A 20,222-nucleotide genomic window follows, 5' to 3' on the forward strand; every position below is an offset into this window, starting at 1 on the left:
TCTAATATATTGATGAGTCATGATTTCCCTTTATAAAAGCTGTGTTGACTCTCCCCCAACTAATTGTGTTTATCTATGTCTCTGATAACAGACCCAGGTCTGGTCCATGCCCCCAAAGCTGCAGACTTTAACCAAAAACTGCTCAGCAAGTCACTTATCTCCAGCACCCAGACACCCAGCTCCCAATGGGATCCAAACCCCAAATATATCCGGTTTACTCTGTATAAAGCTTATACAGAGTAAACTCATAAATTGTCCACCCTCTGTAACACTGAGAGATATGCACAGCTGTTTGCTCCCCCAGGTATTAATCACTTACTCTGGGTTAATTAATAAACCAAAGTGATTTTATTAAGTATAAAAAGTAGGATTTAAGTGGTTTTAAGTAATAACAGACAGAACAAAGTAAGTTACCAAGCAAAATAAAACAAAACATGTAAGTCTAAGCCTAATACATTTAAGAAACTGAATACAAGTAAAGCTCACCCTCAGAGATGTTCTAATAAGCTTCTTTCACAGATTAGACTCAGTCTTAGTCTGGGCCCAATTCTTTCCCCAGTACAGTTCTTGTTAGTTCCAGCTCAGGTGGTAACTAGAGGATTTCTCATGACTGGCAGTCCCCTTTGTTCTGTTCCACCCACTTTTATATCTTTGGCACAAGGGGGGAAAATTTTGTCTCTCTCTGGGTTCCTACCCTTCCTTCTAAATGGAAAAGCACCAGATTTAAGATGGATTCCAGTATCATGTGACATGTTCACATGTCTTGTGAGACTTCATTACTCACAGGCTGGCACCAGGGACACAGGAAGGCTTACAAGTAAAAAGAGCCATTTACAACCAGTTGTCCTAGTTAACGGGAGCCATCAAGATTCCAAGCCACCATTAATGGCCCACACTTTGCATAGTTACAATAGGACTTCAGAGTAATACTTCATATTTCTAGCTTCAGATACAAGAATGATACATTCATACAAATAGGATGAACGCACTCAGTAGATTATAAGCTTTGTAATGATACCTTACAAGACACCTCTTGTATAAAGCATATTCCAGTTACATTATATTTACACTCATAAGCATATTTCCATAAAACATATGGAGTGCAATGTCACAAAGACATTATGGATGGCAGTGCAGTTCCTAACTGAAGAAGACTCGCAGGCGCCTGACATTCTGCGTGATATGGATAGGAGCAACTTTAGATTGCTTTTGGCATTCACAGAGCAGGTGCGTAGAGAGAAGACCATCACTTTTGGGCTCGGGAAACAAGTATTGAATGGTGGGATCGTATCGTCATGTAAGTGTGGGATGACAAGCTGTGGCTACAGAACTTTTGGATATGGAAAGCCACCTTCCTGGAACTGTGTGTGGAGCTCGCCCCAGACCTGCGGTGCAAGGACACCAGAATGAGAGCCGCCCTCTTGGTAGAGAAGCATGTGGCAATCACTGTGTGGAAGCTGGTAACTCCAGACTGCTACCAGTCAGTCATGAATCAATTTGGAGTGGGGAATTCAACTGTTGGAGCTGCGTTAATGCAAATGTGTAGGGTAATATATTGCATCCTGCTACGAAGGACCGTGACTCTGGGAAATGTGCGTGAAATAGAAATGGGTTTGCAGAAATGGGTTTCCCTAACTGTGGAGGGGTGATAGATGGCACACATATTCCAATTTTGGCACCAGACCACCTTGCGATGGAGTACATCAATAGGAAGGGGTATTTCTCCATGGTGCTGCAGGCGCTTGTGGATCACCATGGGTATTTCACTGACATCAACGTGGAGAGGTCTGGGAAGGTGCATAATGCACGTGTCTTCAGAAACACCAGCCTGTACAGAAAGCTACTAGCGGGAACTTTCTTTCCTAACCAGAAGATTACAGTGTGGGGTGTTAAATGCCCATAGTGATTCTGGGGACCCTGCCTACCCCTTACAGCTGTGGCTCATGAAATCTTATGCAGGACACCTGGACAGCAGTAAGGAGCGGTTCAACAGCAGGCTCAGTAGGTGCCGGATGACAGTTGAATGTGCCTTTGGCAGATTAAAGGTGCACTGGTGATGCCTTTATGGCAGGTTGGACCTCACTGAGGATAATATTCCTATGGTCATAGCTGCGTGCTGTATGTTGCATAATCTCCGAGAAGCTAAGGGTGAAAGGTTTGCTCAAGGGTGGAGCACGGAGGCAGACTGCTTGGCTGCTGATTTTGAGCAGCCAGATACCAGGGTTGTCAGAGGAGCCCAGAGGGGAGCTACAGAGGAGTCTCATCTTACGCGGGGGTTAGGTTCTGAAGTCAGCGCGTAAAGTGAAAATCGCGTATAGTCAAATGCTCATTGAGTGGAATGGCGGGTGGAATCGCCCGCACTACAGGTACAGTATTTAAATTGCTATTTTTCTCTTTTTTGTTTTGTTTTGCTGAACGCATATAGTTAAAATTGCTTAAGTTAAATGCGCCTATGATGCGGCTCCACTGTATGTGAATCAGGGAGGCTTTGAGGCAGCACTTTGACAATGACCACCAGTAACATATATCTCTGTCTGAGTTGCTTTAATGTTACATTACATGTAGTTTTCCTAGGGGGCAATGGTGACATCTGGGGCCTTATATTCCTGTAATAAAGTGATTAAAATGCCTGTGCATGTATTGGCAATGCCTGCAATCTCACCTTGTAGAAAAAAAATAAAGATGATTTACCATTATAAAAGTTTGCTTTTATTGCACAAGAAACCACACACACAAACACTCATATGCTTAGTAGGAAAGGAGGAACCAGGGAAGGGCAGACTTTCACAGCTGTGTGTAGGTCCAGCTATCACTGTGAAAATTGTCCCAGCGGTTGGAGTGAAGGGGAAACCAAGAAGTCCCAGAAGGTGGAAAGGAATATGCTGGCGGAGTTTGGGGTGGGGGACATGGAAAAGAGTTCTGAATGTACTGCAGTGGGGGTTGAGCACTAATCTGCTCAGTCTGCATTATTAAGGACTTCAGCATCTGTGTTTGCTCCTCCATTACTTTAATCATCTGCTCAGTAGCATCCTTAACAAATGCGTGATTCTCTTTTCTGTCCTGTTTAGCTTTTTTCTGCATTGGAGCACAGCAGGACCTCACAGAACATGTCTGCTTTGCTGTGTCTTGGGCGCATTCTTATCTGGTGGAGACGCTCAGCCAAGATGCATGGGGTGTTCCTGAAAGCCACATCTGGTGAATCACAGGGAACAATGCACAGAAGTGGGATTGTTAAATTCACGCACAGCACTGAAACATTTCTGTTAAATACTGTACACTTTTTGCAACATTGCCATCACTTTCTCACTGACCCTAGCCAGGCACACATCTCTGCGAACACCCAAAGCATGGTGAGTGTTGGCGGGGAGAGGGGGAGGATGGGGCGCTCCACATGAGGAAAACAGCACACACTCTCTGGAAGAAGAACAGGAGTACTTGTGTAATGATAGTCTCCTCATAGAGACTGGGAATGGCTGAGTCATTACACTACTTGAATCTATTTCCTTATAATAACTATCCTTACACCTCTTGTCAACTGTCTGTAATTGACCATCTTGATTATCACTACAAAAGTTTTTTTTTCCTGCTGATAACAGGTCATCTTAATTAATTAGCCTCTTAAAGCTGGTATGGCATCTTCTCTGTATGTATATATATACTCTTCTTATATGTTCCATTCTATGCATCCGATGAAGTGGGCTGTAGCCTACGAAAGCTTATGCTCAAATAAATTTGTTAGTCTCTAACGTGCCACAAGTACTACTGTTCTTTTTACGGATACAGACTAACACGGCTGCTACTCTGAAACCTGACTCTTTGCAAGGGTTGTGGTGCAGCATTCTAGGGAACAAATTCTAAAATTCTCCCACACTTTTCCACAGGCAGGTGTAATTCTAGCAGATATCTCACTGCTAATGGTAAGCAGGGAAACAAGGGTACATCTACTCCATGCTTGTGGCTTCCACCCTGCTCCCTATGCTGCTCACCTATGTGCCACTTTGGTCCTTGCACAAGTGATTGCCGAACGGCCCTGGAAAGTTTCCTACAATGGGGGAAGGAACAAAGCTGCTCTGCCATGGAACCTTTGGCAGAGGATTACTGAAGACCTCCAGGAAACTTTTCTGAAAATCTCTCTGGAGGATTCTTGTGAGATCTCAGCGTGCATCAGCATCTTGCTCCACCGTACTGATTAGCTACACAGGGTAATGTCCAGTTCACAGAAACACAGCCAGCCTCCCACATTTCTTCTATGAACCCACTTCCGCACTAGACAAGCCAGAACCACTTACCAGGAGTCTCATCTCCTGCTTCTTGCTTGCTGGAGAGTAACTGCTGAGACTGGCTAGAAACCTCTGGAGTGGAGAACAGTTCCTGGCTGTCTGCCCCACCAGGCAACCCCGCCGGGAGCTGCACATCCTCATCTAACTCCACCTCTTCATCAATAACTTCATTCTCTGGATTAGGTCCTCTTTCCGTCGCCTCCATGTCCTCTGAAGTATCCATGGGGCTGTTGGCGATCGAGGTGGGGTCGCCACCAAGGATAGCATCCAGCTCCTTATATAACCAGCAGGTCTTAGGTGAAGCACCTGAGCGATGGTTTGCCTCCCTCACCTTATGGTACACCTGCCTCAGCTCCTTTATCTTCACTCTGCACTGCAGCATGTTCTGATCATAGCCCTTTTTGCACAAGCCTCAAGAAATCTGCTTGTAGGTATCCTAATTCCTACAGCTCAAGTGCAGCTGGGACTGCATAGCCTCCTCTCCCCATATATGGAGCAGATCCAACAGCTCTGCAGTGGTCCATGCGTTTGCTGCAATAACCCACCATGGTCACCTGGGAAGATGCGATGAAAACTCTCCATGCTGAGCAAACAGGAAATGGAATTTCAAAAATTCCCAGGGCTTCTAAGTGGGAGGGGTGGATGGTTGTTTATCTGTCTGCAGGGCAGTGGAGTTCAAACTGCTGACCAGAGTGGGCAGGATGGGCATTGTGGGACACCTCCTGGAGGCCAATTAAAGTGATGAAGGGTGGTGTCTACACTTGCACTTTGTCAACAAAATTGTAGAGGAAAATTTCTTGTGAAGGTGGATGTATGTTATCGCCAAAACCAGGCATTTTTTTCTGATAAATGTCGCCGTGCAGTGTACACATTCACTGTTTGAGTCGACAAATAGCAGTTTTGATGACATAACTTAGTAGTGTAGACAAGGCCTATGTGTCGGTGGCAGAGTTGCACTAAATTGAGAGTTGGTGTCAATCAGGGCGGGTATTCTGAGGTGATAGCTAGTGTAGATCAGAGTGGGGGTTGCAATGAGGTGAGAGTTGGTATGAATGAGGGTGTTGTGCTTAGGTGACAGGTGTTATCAATTGGGAGGAGCACTCTGAAGTAAGAATTGGTATCAGTGGCTGGGGTTACACTGAGATCAGAGCTGGTATCAATGGGGACGAGGTTGCACTGAGGTGAGAGTTGGTGACAATCGGGGGGGGGGGTTTGATCTAAGGTAAGAGTTGGTATAAATTGCGGGGGGGCGGGGTTTGCTCTGAATTGTGAATTGGGATCATTCAGGAGGTTGCTCTGTGGTAAGAGCTGATATTGATTGGGGGTTGTGCTGAGGGGAAAGTTGGTATCAATCAAGGGGCTTGTATTGACGTGAGAGATGGTATCAAGGGGGGGGCATTTTGCTTTGAGATTTTTTGTATCTGTGGGAGGTTGTGCTGAGGTGATAATTTTAATGATCCGGGGATTGCTCTGAGCTGAGAGTTGGTGTCAGTTGGGGTTAATCTGAGGTGAGAGTTGGTACAAATTGGGGTTGTGTGTTACTCTGGGTGTGATAGTTGATGTCAGCTGGTGAGGTGATAGTTGGTATTAATTATAGAGGTTGCTCAGTGATCAGAGTTCCTGTCAACTGTGGGGAGAACTGGTATCAATCAAGGGGGTTGCAATGAGGTGAGAGTTTGAATCATTGGGTGGTTGTGCTGGGATTAGAGTTAGTATCAATCTGGTGTGTTTTTTCTGAGATGAGAGCTAATATCAATCAGAGGGTTGCTCTGAAATGAAAGTTGGTGTCAATCAGGAGCCTGCTGTAAAGTGAGAGGTGGTATAAATCAGAAGGGTTGCTCTGAGGTCAGAATTAGTATCAGTGTGGGGGAGGTTCTCTTAAAATGAGAGTTAATGTTAAATGTGGGGTTGCATTGAGCGGGGGTGGGATAAATGAGAGAGGTTTTTCTGAGTTGAGAGTTGGTATTAATCGGGAAGTTGCTCCAAGGTCAGAGTTGGTATAAATCCTGGGATTTCCCTCAGGTGACAGTTGCTATCAATCGGGGTAGCTCTGAGGTTAGAGTTGATATCAATTGGGGTGGGGGGGAATTGCATTGATGCTCTAGTTTGAATCAATCAACATGATTGTGCTGAGGTGAGAGGTGGTATCAGTCGGCGCCCTCTGATGTGAATGTTGGCATAAATTGGGGGGTTGTGCTGAGGTGAGAGTAGAAATCAATCAAGGGGATTGTGTTGAGGTGAGAACTGGTGTCAATCCAGGGTGCTCTCTGATTTGAGTGTTGGTATCAAGGGAGGATTGCACTGAGGTGAGGGTTGGTATTAATCACAGAGTTGCTCTAAGGTAATAGGTGGTATCAATAGTGGGGCTTGCACTGAAGTAAGAGTTGGTATCAGTTGGGGACTTTGAGGTGAGTGTTGGTGTCAGAGGGGGTTGAGGTGAGAGATTATTTCCAACATCTGGAATTGGGACACTGGGGAGGGCTCTGAGTTACTATATATAGAATTCTTTCCCAGGTGTTTGGCTGGTGGGTTGCATCCACACACTCAGAGTCTAACAGATCCTCATATTTGAGGAGTGCCTTCCTTGTATCATAGGACACTCTTAACTTGCTGGTTTGAAATAGAGTAAATGATGGATTCTCTGTCACTTGAAGTCTTTAAATCAAGATTTGAGGACTTCCAGAGATTATGGTCCTATCACAGGAGTGGGTGGGTGAGGTTCTGTGGCCTATGACGTGAAGGAGGTCAGACTATATGATCATGATAGTCCTTTCTGGTCTTAAAGTCTATGAGTCTATGTCAATCAGGGTCTCTGGGATGAGAGATGGTTTTAGTCGAGGGGAGACCTCTGAGGTTAGAGGTGGTGTCAGTTGTGAATGGGACTCTGAGGTCTGAGATTATATCAGCTGGGTAGTCAAAGATCAGGCAGTTCTGGGACCCTGTTTTGCAGAACTCTTCTGGGGTTCCTCTGAGTTGGAGATTGTGTCTGTTGTGGAAGCAGTTGGCTCTGAGATGAGAGTTGGTGTAATGTAATTCCTGTGGGGGACTGTGAGATCAGAGATGATGTTAGCTGAGGGACTGCTAGTCAGGGAGCATTCTGAGGTAAGAGATTATGCCAGTTGGGGGTTCTCTGAGGTGATATGATAGTAAGGGAGAATGGGGGGTGATTCCATGGAGCTCTGAAATATGAGATGATGTCTGTTGGGTGATGGGGTGTTGAAGTTAGAGAGATGGTGTAAATTGGAGGGTGGACTCTGATGTTTGTTGGGGGGGCAGTTTCTTTGGTGAGAACTGGAAAGACCCTGAGGTGAGAGATGGTGTCAGTCAAGGGGAGACACCTGAGATGAGGGGAGGTGACACTTGTTGTTGGGAGGGGGGTAAGATTACTCTGAGGTTGGAGATGTTGTCCATTTAGGGGCTCATGAAATGAAAGATTTTTTCAGTTGAAAGGGCTTAGGGTCAAGAGAAAGCTGTGGTTCTTTATCCTCAGTGCTCTGCTGGGGAGATCAGGTTTCATAACCAGTCCTGATCACTCCCTGTGGGTAGCTGGTATCACCTCTTATCTATTTTCTTTTTTCTTTGCAGTTACCTCATCGTCGAGTGACATTCTCTGCAGCTAATCAGGCACAGGACTTGCAGGACCCCTCACAACATAGTTACTATGACAGCGGGCTAGAAGAGTCAGAGACGCCCAGCAGCAAGTCATCATCAGGGCCCCGGATTGGGCCATTAGCTCTGCCTGAGGATCATTATGAGCGCACCACACCCGATGGTAGTATTGGGGAGATGGAGCACCCTGAAAACGGTAAGAGATCCTGCTGCATGCATGTCAGCCTCCTTCCTGCGGATTGTCTTGGTGCAGGCACTTCAAAGACTCACAAATCTGCATCCCATGGAGGAGGGATAGGTGAGGGGGGTTAGTAGCCATATTGGGACAGACTTGGACAGGGTGAGGCAGGGAGGCCAGAGAAAGTCACAGTTCTGATGGCAAGAGACCACCAAGGATGAGAAGGGGCTCAGCAAGGTGGTCACTGGAGAGGAAGAAAGGAGAAAACAGGACATGGGAGGTAGGCGTAGCGGAGTCAAAGGGATGACTGGGGCTGACATGGCACAGGAAGGAGGGGAACCAAAAGGCTCTGATTTGAGTTGTCAGCAGAACATCCTGGAGGATAGTTGAAGGGGAGATCTGGGCTACAGTTTGCAACTGAGCCCTTGAGCAAATCACAGCTCTTTGTGTCTTGGAACAAAGGCCAGGGGAGTGTCTAGGCCAGCATGTACAATGGTGTTATATGTTAAAACTGGATTTGAAACTCTTGTTTAAACAGACCCAGAGGAGCAGCTGGGGTAGAAACAAGATGGAGGGGAGAGGGCCTGGGGGATTCCTTGGTGTAGAGGTGGATATTGAAGCCATGGGAGCCTTCGTAGTGGCAGAGAGGGAGAATACAAAAGGACCATCCTTGGGATAGCAAGAGACATTGGAAAAAGAGGAGACATGGTGGCATGATTGTGGCAAACCCATAACAGCGTAACTCTTTTTTATGGCCCCATCAAAAATGTCTCTTTGCTCCCATTGCAGATCATCTGCCTCTTCTCCACCTCAGCCATGGCTTGGGCACTGTTTTTGCCCCTGCCAGTGCCAGAGGTCTATTTGTCTCCCCTCAATTAATCATTTCTGTCAGGCTAAGTTGCCTCCTCCTGCCAAGGCTCTGGCCATGTGCCCAATACCTCCCCTCTTCTACCTACTACATTCTGGCATTGAGGAGTTTCCCTCTGAAATGAGGCCTCTCATTAAGTGGGCTGCAGAGGAACCTTTGGGGAAGAGCAGGGCATCAAAATTGTTGCTGTGAATTTTCCCTAGTGTTGGGAGAGATGGAAATAAGCAGAGGTTCCCTCACTTGGGACAGGGTAGATAAAGGGTGGCTGTGTCAGCACATTGCTGGGCACTTGCTGTGGCCGGAGCCTGCAGGGGGGCTCAGGCAGCCTGGGGGGTTGGAAAGCCACTGGACCTCTACACTGGGAATACCTGTGGTGCGATGGGGATTGCATGGTGGCAAAGGCTGATGGGATGGGCCTTAAATCCCTTCTTATTAGTTTCTGGGACAGGGGCCTGAGAGGCTATGGCTGGAGTGCACTATGTTCCAGCTATTCTGGGCTGCTCAATGGACCTAGGGGAGCGCAGCCAGACCAAGTTAGAGCAATCTCTAGCACTGAAGTGGCCCTTGAATCCAGGATGTGCTAAAATGGCATAAAGCTCCCCCTCTGACTGTGGGAATTTCATACAGACCACTTCCTCCCAAAAAGGAGAAACATTCAGCTTGGAAAAAGGAGAGAAAGGAGAGATCTGGGGCCTGGCTGATGGGGTTCTTGGGGTCTCTCCCGTATGCTGTGTCATAACCCTCAGGTGAGAGCTGGGTGAGTGGAAGGGACTGTTGAGGGACCTGTGAGGAGGATTCTGATATGACACCATGTCAGTTGGGTTAGCAATGATTGAGTGTCATCAATAATGACAGTGATCACGAGAGGATGAAGGCTGTGTGCCTGTGAAAACAAAGGAGGGGATAGGAAAGGAGGAGAGACTGGAGCTGGACAGAGGAGGAGGTGAAGGAAGGAGAGATAGAACAAGGGACAGATGGGGACACACAGAAGACTGAAACAAGTAGCAGAGCAGAGTTCCCACTGGCAGCATATGGCATCTGCTGGGGAAGATTTTGGTGGAGAAACTGAGGCTCAGAAAGAGGAGGTGACATGTTCAGGCTGCAGAGTCAGCAACAGAATCTTGGCCCTGTGCTTTAGCCACACAATACTTCCTCTGCCTAGTGAGAGCTGCAGCTGCCTTTAGCCTCTGGAATTCTGACTGTTCTGGACTCTTTTCCCCTTCTTGATGATTAATCCTGTTTAGGCCAGTTTCAGCTCCAGCAAAGCTGTCACCATGCTGTTGGAGAGACCCCTTGACTAGCCAGCAGAGGGAGATAATTTAGGCCCCACTATGTTGTCGATCTCTGAGATATTCAATTCTCAGCAGGGGAACAGAGTGCAAGGAGTGACCAGTGGTTTTCAACTACTGGGTCACGGAATGTAAGGCACTGGGTTGCAGCCAGCTCCTAGGTGGAGAGCCACAGAGCTCTGCGCACTGCCCCTGCCCCTCCCACACCCTGAATCCCCATTCCTGGCTCCACCCCACAGTCCTCACCCCCGCACCTCAACCCTCTGCCCCAGCCCTGAACCCCTCCCACACCTCAGACCCCTCATCCCCAGCTCCTTTGGGATGCGGGCATCAACAATTTTCTTCAACTTGGCTGCCAGAAAATAAGTTTGAAAACCACTGAGCTAGACCTTAGAGAGGGCAGGGGACACTTGTCCCGGTTAGTGCCCTGCACAAAGGAGGTGCATCTTCTTTCTGAAGTCCTGAACATGATTCCCCTAAATAATGAAAATATCAGTCTCTGCTCATAAACTTTTTCCCTCCCTCCTATAGTAAGGTGCCTTCACTAACATGCTCACTGCCATGGACAGCAGCCAGGCATGCACATACACATGTGCACACCACACATACATGCTTACCAACACACACATGCATGCACACACCGTGTTCACATACACAACAGGGCTGAAGAGATACAAAACTCTATTTAGTGGCCACCATCACCTGGCCTGGGTCAAGCTCCCCTCACGTGTTAGTCAGGCTCCCCTGTTTCCAGCAGCTGCTGGTACACACACAAACTTGATGCAGTGCAGAAAGTGTGAGAGGCCAGGAGTCCACTGATTCTAATGACATTAACTCTAACCTGTCTCTATGTTCTTCAGATTGTCTAACAAAGATAATTATATCAACAGAGAATATGAGGATAGGGTCAAAAATTCTCATCCTCCTAGGTGATACATTAGGTGACTATGGAACCAGGCCAGGGGATCTGTAGCTTGAAAGGTACCTAGTTACACTGCTACCTTACTTCATGATAATTAGCTAGAGAATCATCTGGTGAGGCTAGCATATTAGGATCTGATCCAATTTCATAGCTCAGAGTAGTAGTGTGACCCAAATTAAGGGGTCCTATGAAGCAGATATCATCATGACTTTGAATCAACTCATTCCATGTCTAGTTGGCAGCCGGTATCAAGTGGAGTGCCCCAAGGGTCGGTGCTGGGGCCGGTTTTGTTCAATATCTTCATTAACGATCTGGAGGATGGTGTGGACTGCACCCTTAGCAAGTTTGCAGATGACACGAAACTGGGAGGAGTGGTTGATACGCTGGAGGGTAGGGCTAGGCTACAGAGGGACCTAGACAAATTAGAGGATTGGGCCAAAAGAAATATGATGAGGTTCAACAAGGACAAGTGCAGAGTCCTGCACTTAGGACGGAAGAATCCCATGCACTGCTACAGACTAGAGACCGAATGGCTGGGCAGCAGTTCTGCAGAAAAGGACCTAGGGGTTACGGTGGACGAAAAGCTGAATATGAGTCAACAGTGTGCCCTTGTTGCCAAGAAGGCTAATGGCATTTTGGGTTGTATAAGTAGGAGCATTTCCAGCAGATCGAGGGATGTGATCATTCCCCTCTATTCAGCACTGGTGAGGCCTCATTTGGAGTACTGTGTCCAGTTTTGGGTCCCACACTACAAGAAGGATGTGGACAAATTGGAGAGAGTCCAGCGGAGGGCCACAAAAATGATTAGGGGGCTGGAGCACATGACTTATGAGGAGAGGCTGAGGGAACTGGGATTGTTTAGTCTGCAGAAGAGAAGAATGAGGCGGGATTTGATAGCTGCTTTCAACTACCTGAAAGGGGGTTCCAAAGAGGATGGATCTAGACTGTTCTCAGTGGTAGAAGATGACAAAACAAGGAGTAATGGTCTCAAGTTGCAGAGGGGGAGGTTTAAGTTGGACATTAGGGAAAACTTTTTCACTAGTAGGGTGGTGAAGAACTGGAATGGGTTACCTAGGGAGGTGGTGGAATCTCCTTCCTTAGAGGTTTTTAAGGTCAGGCTTGACAAAGCCCTGGCTGGGATGATTTAGTTGGGTTTGGTCCTGCTTTGAGCAGGGGGTTGGACTAGATGACCTCCTGAGGTCCCTTCCAACCCTGAGTTTCTATGATGATTCAGTTTCTCCAGCTTGTCTTCTAACAGTGCCAACTAAACAAGGGCCATACAGGGAAATCTAGTTTTGTTTCTGAGATCTTGGAAGCATAGGCTATTCTTGCCCATAGAATGTGAAGTTAATGCTGGAGAAACACTATTATTAGGTCCCACACATCCCACCATCTGTGGCAGGTGCAGGACTGCACCCTATTGTACATTTTATAGAGTTTTATCTAGTCTAGTAATAAATGTTCAAAATGATGGGTCTTCACCATTTTCCCCAGGAGACTGTTCAAAGCCTAAGAGATCTGATGGGCGGATGATCATCTTTTGATATCTCTTCTGCTGGAAGGCAAAGTGCATGGTAGCTGTGTCTTTTCTTCTGTAAGTCATCACTTATTTGGTTACCACAGACACTTTTGGATCCTTCCTTATTGGACACCTCCCACTGTGCAAGTTACAACGAAGTTCTGAGTTGCAAAGGCTGCATGAGCCTTTCCAAAAAGATTTAGTCGGTTGTTGAGGGAGATCTCTACAGTATCTTGGCATTGACATGTGCCATCTTACCTGGTAACCCAATTGGTTGATACCTTTAGTACCTGACCAGAATGTCCCCTACTTCCTATCCAGAACTCTGCAGTGCTATCATCTGGTAGAGTGTGAAATACTGAGCTGGGGACCCCTGCATTACTCACCTGTAAGGCTGCCTTGCTCACTCTGAAGACATCTGTTTCCATTATATTGAAGATTTGCTCTGGTAAGGAAAGGCTGGGAATTGCTTAAGAACACTTTACTTCATGCCCAAAAAGCCACAATCTCACAATTGAGGAAGAATGCTGAATTGGTTAAAAAACTACTCAGGGATTAGAGGAGAAGAAAAGGCAGCAATAAAAAATTAAATATTTCAAACAAATGGAAAGGGGATGTTGATAGTAATGAATATAAATCAGAAGCTAGGAATTGAAGAAAATTGATAAGGGAAACAAATGGACACAAGGAGAAATCTATGGTTAGCAGAGTTAAAGATAATAAAAAGAAGCTTATTAGTAACAAAAAGAATCCTAACAATGGTATTGGTCCATTACTAGATGGAAATGGTAAAATTATCAATAATAATGCAGAAAAGGCAGATGTTCTATTAATATTTCTGTTCTGTATTTGGGAAGAAAACACATGATGTAGTCAAATCATATGATAACTCTTTCCATTCCACTAGTGTCTCAGGAGGATGTTAAAAAGCAACTACTAAAGTTAGACATTTTTAAATCAGCAGGTCCAGATAACTTTCATCCAAGGGTTTTAAAAGAGCTGGTTGGTGAGCTTTCTGTAACATTAATGTTGATTTTAAATAAGGCTTAGAACATCAGGGAAGTTTCTAAGGACTGAAAGAACGCTAATTGTTGTGCCAATATTTAAAAAGGCTAAATGGGATGGCCTGAGTAATTATAGGTCTGTCAGTCTGACATCCATCCCAGCAAAGATAATAGAATGGTTGATATGGGACTAGATTAATAAAGAAATAAAGGATGGTAATATAATCAATGTCAATCAACATGGGTTTATGGAAAATGGATCTTGTCAAACTAACTGGATATCTTTTTTGATGAGATTACAAGCTTGGTTGATAAAGGTAATAGTGTTGATGTCATATACTTAGACTTCTGTAAGACATTTGACTTAGCATGGCATGTCATTTTAATTAAAAAACTAGAAAGATATAACATTAACATGTGCACACATTAAATGGGTTAAAAACTGGCTAACTGATTGTTCTCAAATGCGATTATAATTGGGGAATAATCATTCAATGGGTTCTCACAGGGTTCTTGGTCCTACACTATTTAACATTTTTATTAATGACCTGGAGGAAAACATAAAGTCATCATTAAGGTGACAATTATGTCATGGATATCTTTAGTAAAAGTCAGGGACAGGTCATGGGCAATAAACAAAAAATCACGGAAGCCGTGACCTGTCCCTGACTTTTAGTAAAAACATCACTGACAAAATGGGGAGGAAGGAGGGTCCAGCAGCCTGCCCCCCACCTGCAGCGGCTGGGAACTGCAGGGACCCCATTGCTCAGTGGCTGGGAGTTGGGGAGGGGGTCCCCTTGCTGCCCTGTGGGGCTGGAGCTGGGGGGGCTCCCCCTGATGCCTGCAGGTCTGGGAACTGCGGGTGGGGGTGGGGGGAGGCCGCTGCCAGCATCCGCTGAGCAGCTCTGGGGTCCCTCTGCTGCCAGCAGCAGCTGGGCAGCTTGGGAGTCCCCACCAGCAGCAATGGCCAGTCAGTTGCAGGGGATCCCACTGTGCACAGCTGCTGGGCAGCTGCAGGAGGGTCCCCTATGGCCCGCAGAGGCTGGGCTGCTGCAGGGGTCCCCTGCTGCTGGCGTCAGCAGATGTTACTGAGCATGCTCAGTTTGTGTGAGCATGCTCGGGACACTCTAAATAGCAAATTCAGTCAGATAGCAGTTTTTCACACTACATGAAGGCTGGTCAGCTGCGGGGGGCCCCGTATATCACGGAGGTCGCTGGAAGTCACAAATTCCGTGAACTCTGCAACCTCCATTACACAATCGTAGCCTTAGTCATCACTGATAAAGTTTGCAGGTTACAGAACAATTAGGGAGAAGTAAATAATGAAGAAGATAGGTCAATGATATAGAGTGATCTGGGTTGCTTGTTAAGCTGGGAGCAAGCAAACAATATGCATTTTAATATGGCTATATGTAAGTGCAAACATCTAGGAACAAAGAATATAGGCCATTCTTACAGGATGGGGGACTCTACATTGGGAAGCAGTGTCTCTGGAAAAGATCGGGGGGGGGCACAAAAGGGGGATAATCAACAGACCATGAGCTCTCAATGCGACCCTGTGGCAAAAAGGGCTAATGCAATCCTTGGATCCAATAACAAGGGAATCTCAAGTAGGAAAGGAGAGGTTATTTTACCTCCGTATTTGACACATTGTTGAGACTGCTGCTGGAATACTATGTCCAGTTCTGGTGTCCACAGTTCAAGAAGGAAGTTGATAAATTGGAGAGGGTACAGAGAAGAATCTGGACAATGATTAAATTGGGACAGTTCTCTGATCTGTGTTATGCAGGAGGTCAGACCAGATGATCCCAGTGGTCCCTTCTGGCCTTGGAATCTATGAATAAAGGATTGAAAAACATGCTTTATAGTAATAGACTCAAAGAGCTCAATCTATGTAGCTTAAGAAAGAGAAGGTTAAAGGGGACTTGATTACAGTCTATAAGTATCTACACGGGGAACAAATATTAAATAACAGTCTCTTCAGTCTAGCAGAGAAAGTATAACACAATCCAATGGCTGGAAGATGAAGCTAGACAAATTCAGACTGGCATACATTTTTAATGGTGAGAGTAATTAACCACTGGAACAATTTATCAAGGGTCATGGTGGTCATGTTACCTTTTGGCCATGGAATCTATGAATAAAAACCAATGGTCACTAGGGTAAGTCAGAACTATAATAATATTACACACACAAAGAATATTATTAACATTATTAAGATTGTGAAGCCAAGCACTCAAAGCTCAGGAAATGCCAAATTTAAGGTTGTCCCTATGCATTATGATATAGCGTTCATTACCTCATCACTTGCTATTTTTTCCATAGGAAGTCTGCCTTATTTAATATGCAGTACTGAGTCAACTGTTTAACATTTATCATCTTCATTTGTTGTGAGGACCTCCTGCCTTATTTAATGCACACTATCCAAACCCTGCACTGAATACATAATTAACAATTGTCTAATGTGTTTTCCATAGCACATATCATAGTAGTATGTGCGCTTCACAAACGTTAATGAGTTTAGCTTCACAACTCCCCTTTGAGATAGGGAAATATTATTATCCCCATTTTAGAGATTTAGATTGAATATTAGGAAAACTTTCTAACTATAACGATAGTTAAGTACTGGAACAGGTTACCTAGAGAGGTTGCGAAATCTCCATCATTGAAGGTTTTTATGAATAGATTAGTCAAACACATGCTGGGGTTGGTCTAGGTGTACTTAATCATTCCACAGCGGGGGGGGGGGGGGAATACTAAATAACCTCTCTAAATCCTTTCTAGCCTTACATCTCTATGATTATACTGACCTTCAAAATCATCCTTTTCTTGACTAGCGTAACTAAGAGAATCTACCCTCACCCTTCTTATCCCCTATTTTCTTTAATTTGAATGTTCCATATTTAAAAAGAAATAGAAAATGCTCAGTGGTTTGAGCATTGGCCTGCTAAACCCAGGATTGTGATTTCAATCCTTGAGGGGCCATTTGGGGATTTAGTTGGGGATTGGTCCTGCTTTAAGCAGGGGATTGGACTAGATGATCTCCTGAGGTCCCTTCCAACCCTGATATTCTATGATTACAGACCAGAGATATATCCCTGCAGAGGCCACTACCTTCCCTGCCTCTAAGCAGTGATTGGCAATGTATCTAATGCAAAGGACACATCGCCTGATGGCACCACTGTCCAAAGAGGGCTACTCATCCTTGCCAATTTACTCCTTCTCCCTGGCATCAAAGATGCCTCTCTTCTGCCTTCAGAGACTGATTCCAAGGACAGTACAGAAGTCCTTTCTCAAAAGCTCTGCCTCAAGCAAGATGGGATTGGCACTGAGCTGGCCAGCCTCTACTGAGCCAGACCTCTGTTGCATTCCACATTGGCCATACTAGCCTTACTGAGGACCATTATGCCATTTGTTCCTGACTTGATAGCCCTCTAATGCATCCAGAAAGAGGAGGAGATCCTGCTATTCAACAACTTAATTGGCCAGACCTGATGGAGTTAACAGAAGGTCAGCAGCCACCCCATCTCCACCCAAGGGAGTCATCTTCATTGCCTGATGAGGCAGTAACACCAGTCCCTACCCCAGCGGCTGATGACTTGAAAGCCTTCCAGGATCTTCTGTATGACAATGCAGAGACCATGAACATCAAAACAACAGTCAAACAAGAGACGTTCCACAAGTTGTTGGATATTCTCAACTCAACTACTCCAGCCAGGATTGCCCTTCCCGTCAATGAAGGCATACTGGAGCCAGCCAAGGGACTCTGGCACACCCCAGCCGCTCTTCCTTCCACTCTAAACAGTTGTAGAAAAGATATCGGGTGCCACCAAAGGACTTTGAACATGTTTAAGTCCCCCCAAACCCAGAGTCTTAGTAGTGTCTGCAGTCCAGGAGAAATCCAGGTCTTCAAAAGGTGCTCCTAAGGACAAAGACACCCAAATAAATTAGACAAGTTTGGGGGCAAAGTGTCCTCCTTAGCCTCACTTCAGGTATGGGGGAGACTACTAGGTCTTATTTGTGAAATACAACTTCCTCACCTGGGAGATAGTCACTCCCTTCTTGTCAAAAATCCCACAGGAGCACAAGAAGGAGTGAAAAGAAATCTTAAAAGAAGGCCAAATGTTCATGAGAATGGCACTACAGGCACCCATGGATGCATCTGATGCAGTTGAGAAGTTGGTGGCTGTCACTGTCACTATGAGATGGGCTTCTTGAATGCTAGCATCCAGAATATCTAAAGAGGTGCAAGCCACCATCAGGACCTGCCCTTTGAGGGGATGGAACTCTTTAGTCAAAGAACCAATGAGAGGCTACAGCGCTGGAAAGACTCAAGGGTTATGTTAAACAGGTATTGTCTGCATAGGAAAACATTTGCAGACATTTCCATTTGGAGCTGGTACAGCATGTACAGAGAGAAAAATAGAGATATTTCTATCAAAAACACCTGTAGCCTAGGAGGCTGTTCCTTGAGCTAGGAGGCTGAGTTCCAATCTCAGTTGTACTGACCCTGAGGCATTTAAGGATGTGCTACTTTACAATCAAATTAATACAGAGGTTATACAAGGTCACTTCAGATACACTTAGGAATTGGGCCAGGTCTCAAATATGTTAGGCCCAAATCTTAACCACACTGCCTGTCACTGCCCTGCCACAGCCTGGTGGGAACACAGCTTAGTGGGACACAACACCCTTGTCTGGAACCCGTCCCTTCAATTGGGAGGGTGGTGTAGGTTCTAGAAACTCCTTACTCTTCAGCACCACTCCTAGGGCTGGAGTCTCAAAATGGCAACAGCAGCAGGACATAGTGCTGCTGTCACACTTACTGTGACTTTTAGCCTACAGGCTAGGGCACTCAGATAGTATGTGGGAGACCTGGATTCAATTCCCTCTTCCGCCTGATTTGGGGAAAAGGTATTTGAACATGGATCTACCACATTATAGGAGAATAGCCTAGCCACTTGGCTATGGGACATCCAGTTCTGGGAACTTTTCTGTCTCCCCTGTTGAAGCTGTTCCACTTTGTTTAAATAATTATTGGAGTAGGAACATGAACTTGGGTCACCTGTGTTGTCAGGTGTTGGACTGCATGCATGTATTCTTTCTGCATGCTGCACTGGCTTTGGCCAGATAACCCATACAGCAGGTTCTGATGGAACTGCCCAATAAAATCATAATACTTGGTTTAGTAGCGAAGGCACCCGCTCAGTTTTATTGCCAGTGAAGTATGGTGCTAATGCCCCAGCTCAATGGTTACAGGTACCCTAAAACATGTATGCCCGTGACAATGGACCAGCTCAGTGAATGGCAGGTCTTTCCTAGGCCAGACAGAAACACTCCCTTTGAGGCTTCATTTTGTATATCAGTACAAACATGCTACATGTTGCCTCTCTGACGTGGTTAGTTACTGCCCCCTGAGGTGGGTTATTACCACCCATTATCTTGTACATGTTAATTCAGTCAGAACATTTTTATCCATGACCTTCCTGATCCACTGTCATCTTGACCTTATCTTTAGGAGGGGTCAGCATGTTCCTGTTATCTTTAGGGAATGTGTAGGCATTGAGATGTTCTAGTAACCTCTACCCCGATAAACGTGACTCGATATAACACGAATTCTGATATGATGTGGTAAAGCAGCGCTCCGGGGGGACGGGGCTGCGCACTCCGGCAGATCAAAGCAAGTTCGATATAACACGGTTTCACCTATAACATGGTAAGTTTTTTTGGCTCCCGAGGACAGCGTTATATCGAGGTAGAGGTGTAGTGTGAAGTTGCGGAACTATTAACTAAGGTTTGTAACCTGTCCTTTAAATTGGCTTCGGTACCCAATGACTGGAAGTTAGCTAATGTAACGCCAATATTTAAAAAGGGCTCTAGGGGTGATCCCGGCAATTACAGACCGGTAAGTCTAACATCGGTACCAGGCAAATTAGTTGAAACAATAGTAAAGAATAAAATTGTCAGACACATAGAAAAACATAAACTCTTGAGCAATAGTCAACATGGTTTCTGTAAAGGGAAATCATGTCTTACTAATCTATTAGAGTTCTTTGAAGGGGTCAACAAACATGTGGACAAGAGGGATCCGGTGGACATAGTGTACTTAGATTTCCAGAAAGCCTTTGACAAGGTCCCTCACCAAAGGTTCTTACGTAAATTAAGCTGTCATGGGATAAAAGGAAAGGTCCTTTCATGGATTGAGAACTGGTTAAAGGTCAGGGAACAAAGGGTAGGAATTAATGGTAAATTCTCAGAATGGAGAGGGGTAACTAGTGGTGTTCCCCAAGGGTCAGTCCTAGGACCAATCCTATTCAATTTATTCATAAATGATCTGGAGAAAGGGGTAAACAGTGAGGTGGCAAAATTTGCAGATGATACTAAACTACTCAAGATAGTTAAGACCAAAGCAGATTGTGAAGAACTTCAAAAAGATCTCACAAAACTAAGTGATTGGGCAACAAAATGGCAAATGAAATTTAATGTGGATAAATGTAAAGTAATGCACATTGGAAAAAATAACCCCAACTATACATACAACATGATGGGGGCT

General features: G+C 45.4%; 1 protein-coding gene across 7 annotated transcripts in view; it reads left to right on the forward strand.

Moving 5' to 3' along the window:
- The window catches only part of PCDH1 (protocadherin 1), a 154,536-nt gene that overhangs the window by 70,359 nt on the left and 63,955 nt on the right, over positions 1-20,222 (forward strand). For 6 of the 7 annotated variants that reach the window (XM_039484799.1, XM_039484798.1, XM_039484796.1 and 3 more), the window contains exon 4: positions 7,866-8,085. In XM_039484799.1, the coding sequence (XP_039340733.1) occupies positions 7,866-8,085 (220 nt within the window). Of the gene's footprint in view, positions 1-7,865; positions 8,086-12,640; positions 13,283-20,222 lie in introns of those variants that run through there. The other variant, XM_039484800.1, reaches the window with a different exon arrangement.

Source organism: Mauremys reevesii, linkage group 8 (genome assembly GCF_016161935.1).
Source record: "Mauremys reevesii isolate NIE-2019 linkage group 8, ASM1616193v1, whole genome shotgun sequence".
Taxonomy (NCBI): domain Eukaryota; kingdom Metazoa; phylum Chordata; order Testudines; family Geoemydidae; genus Mauremys; species Mauremys reevesii.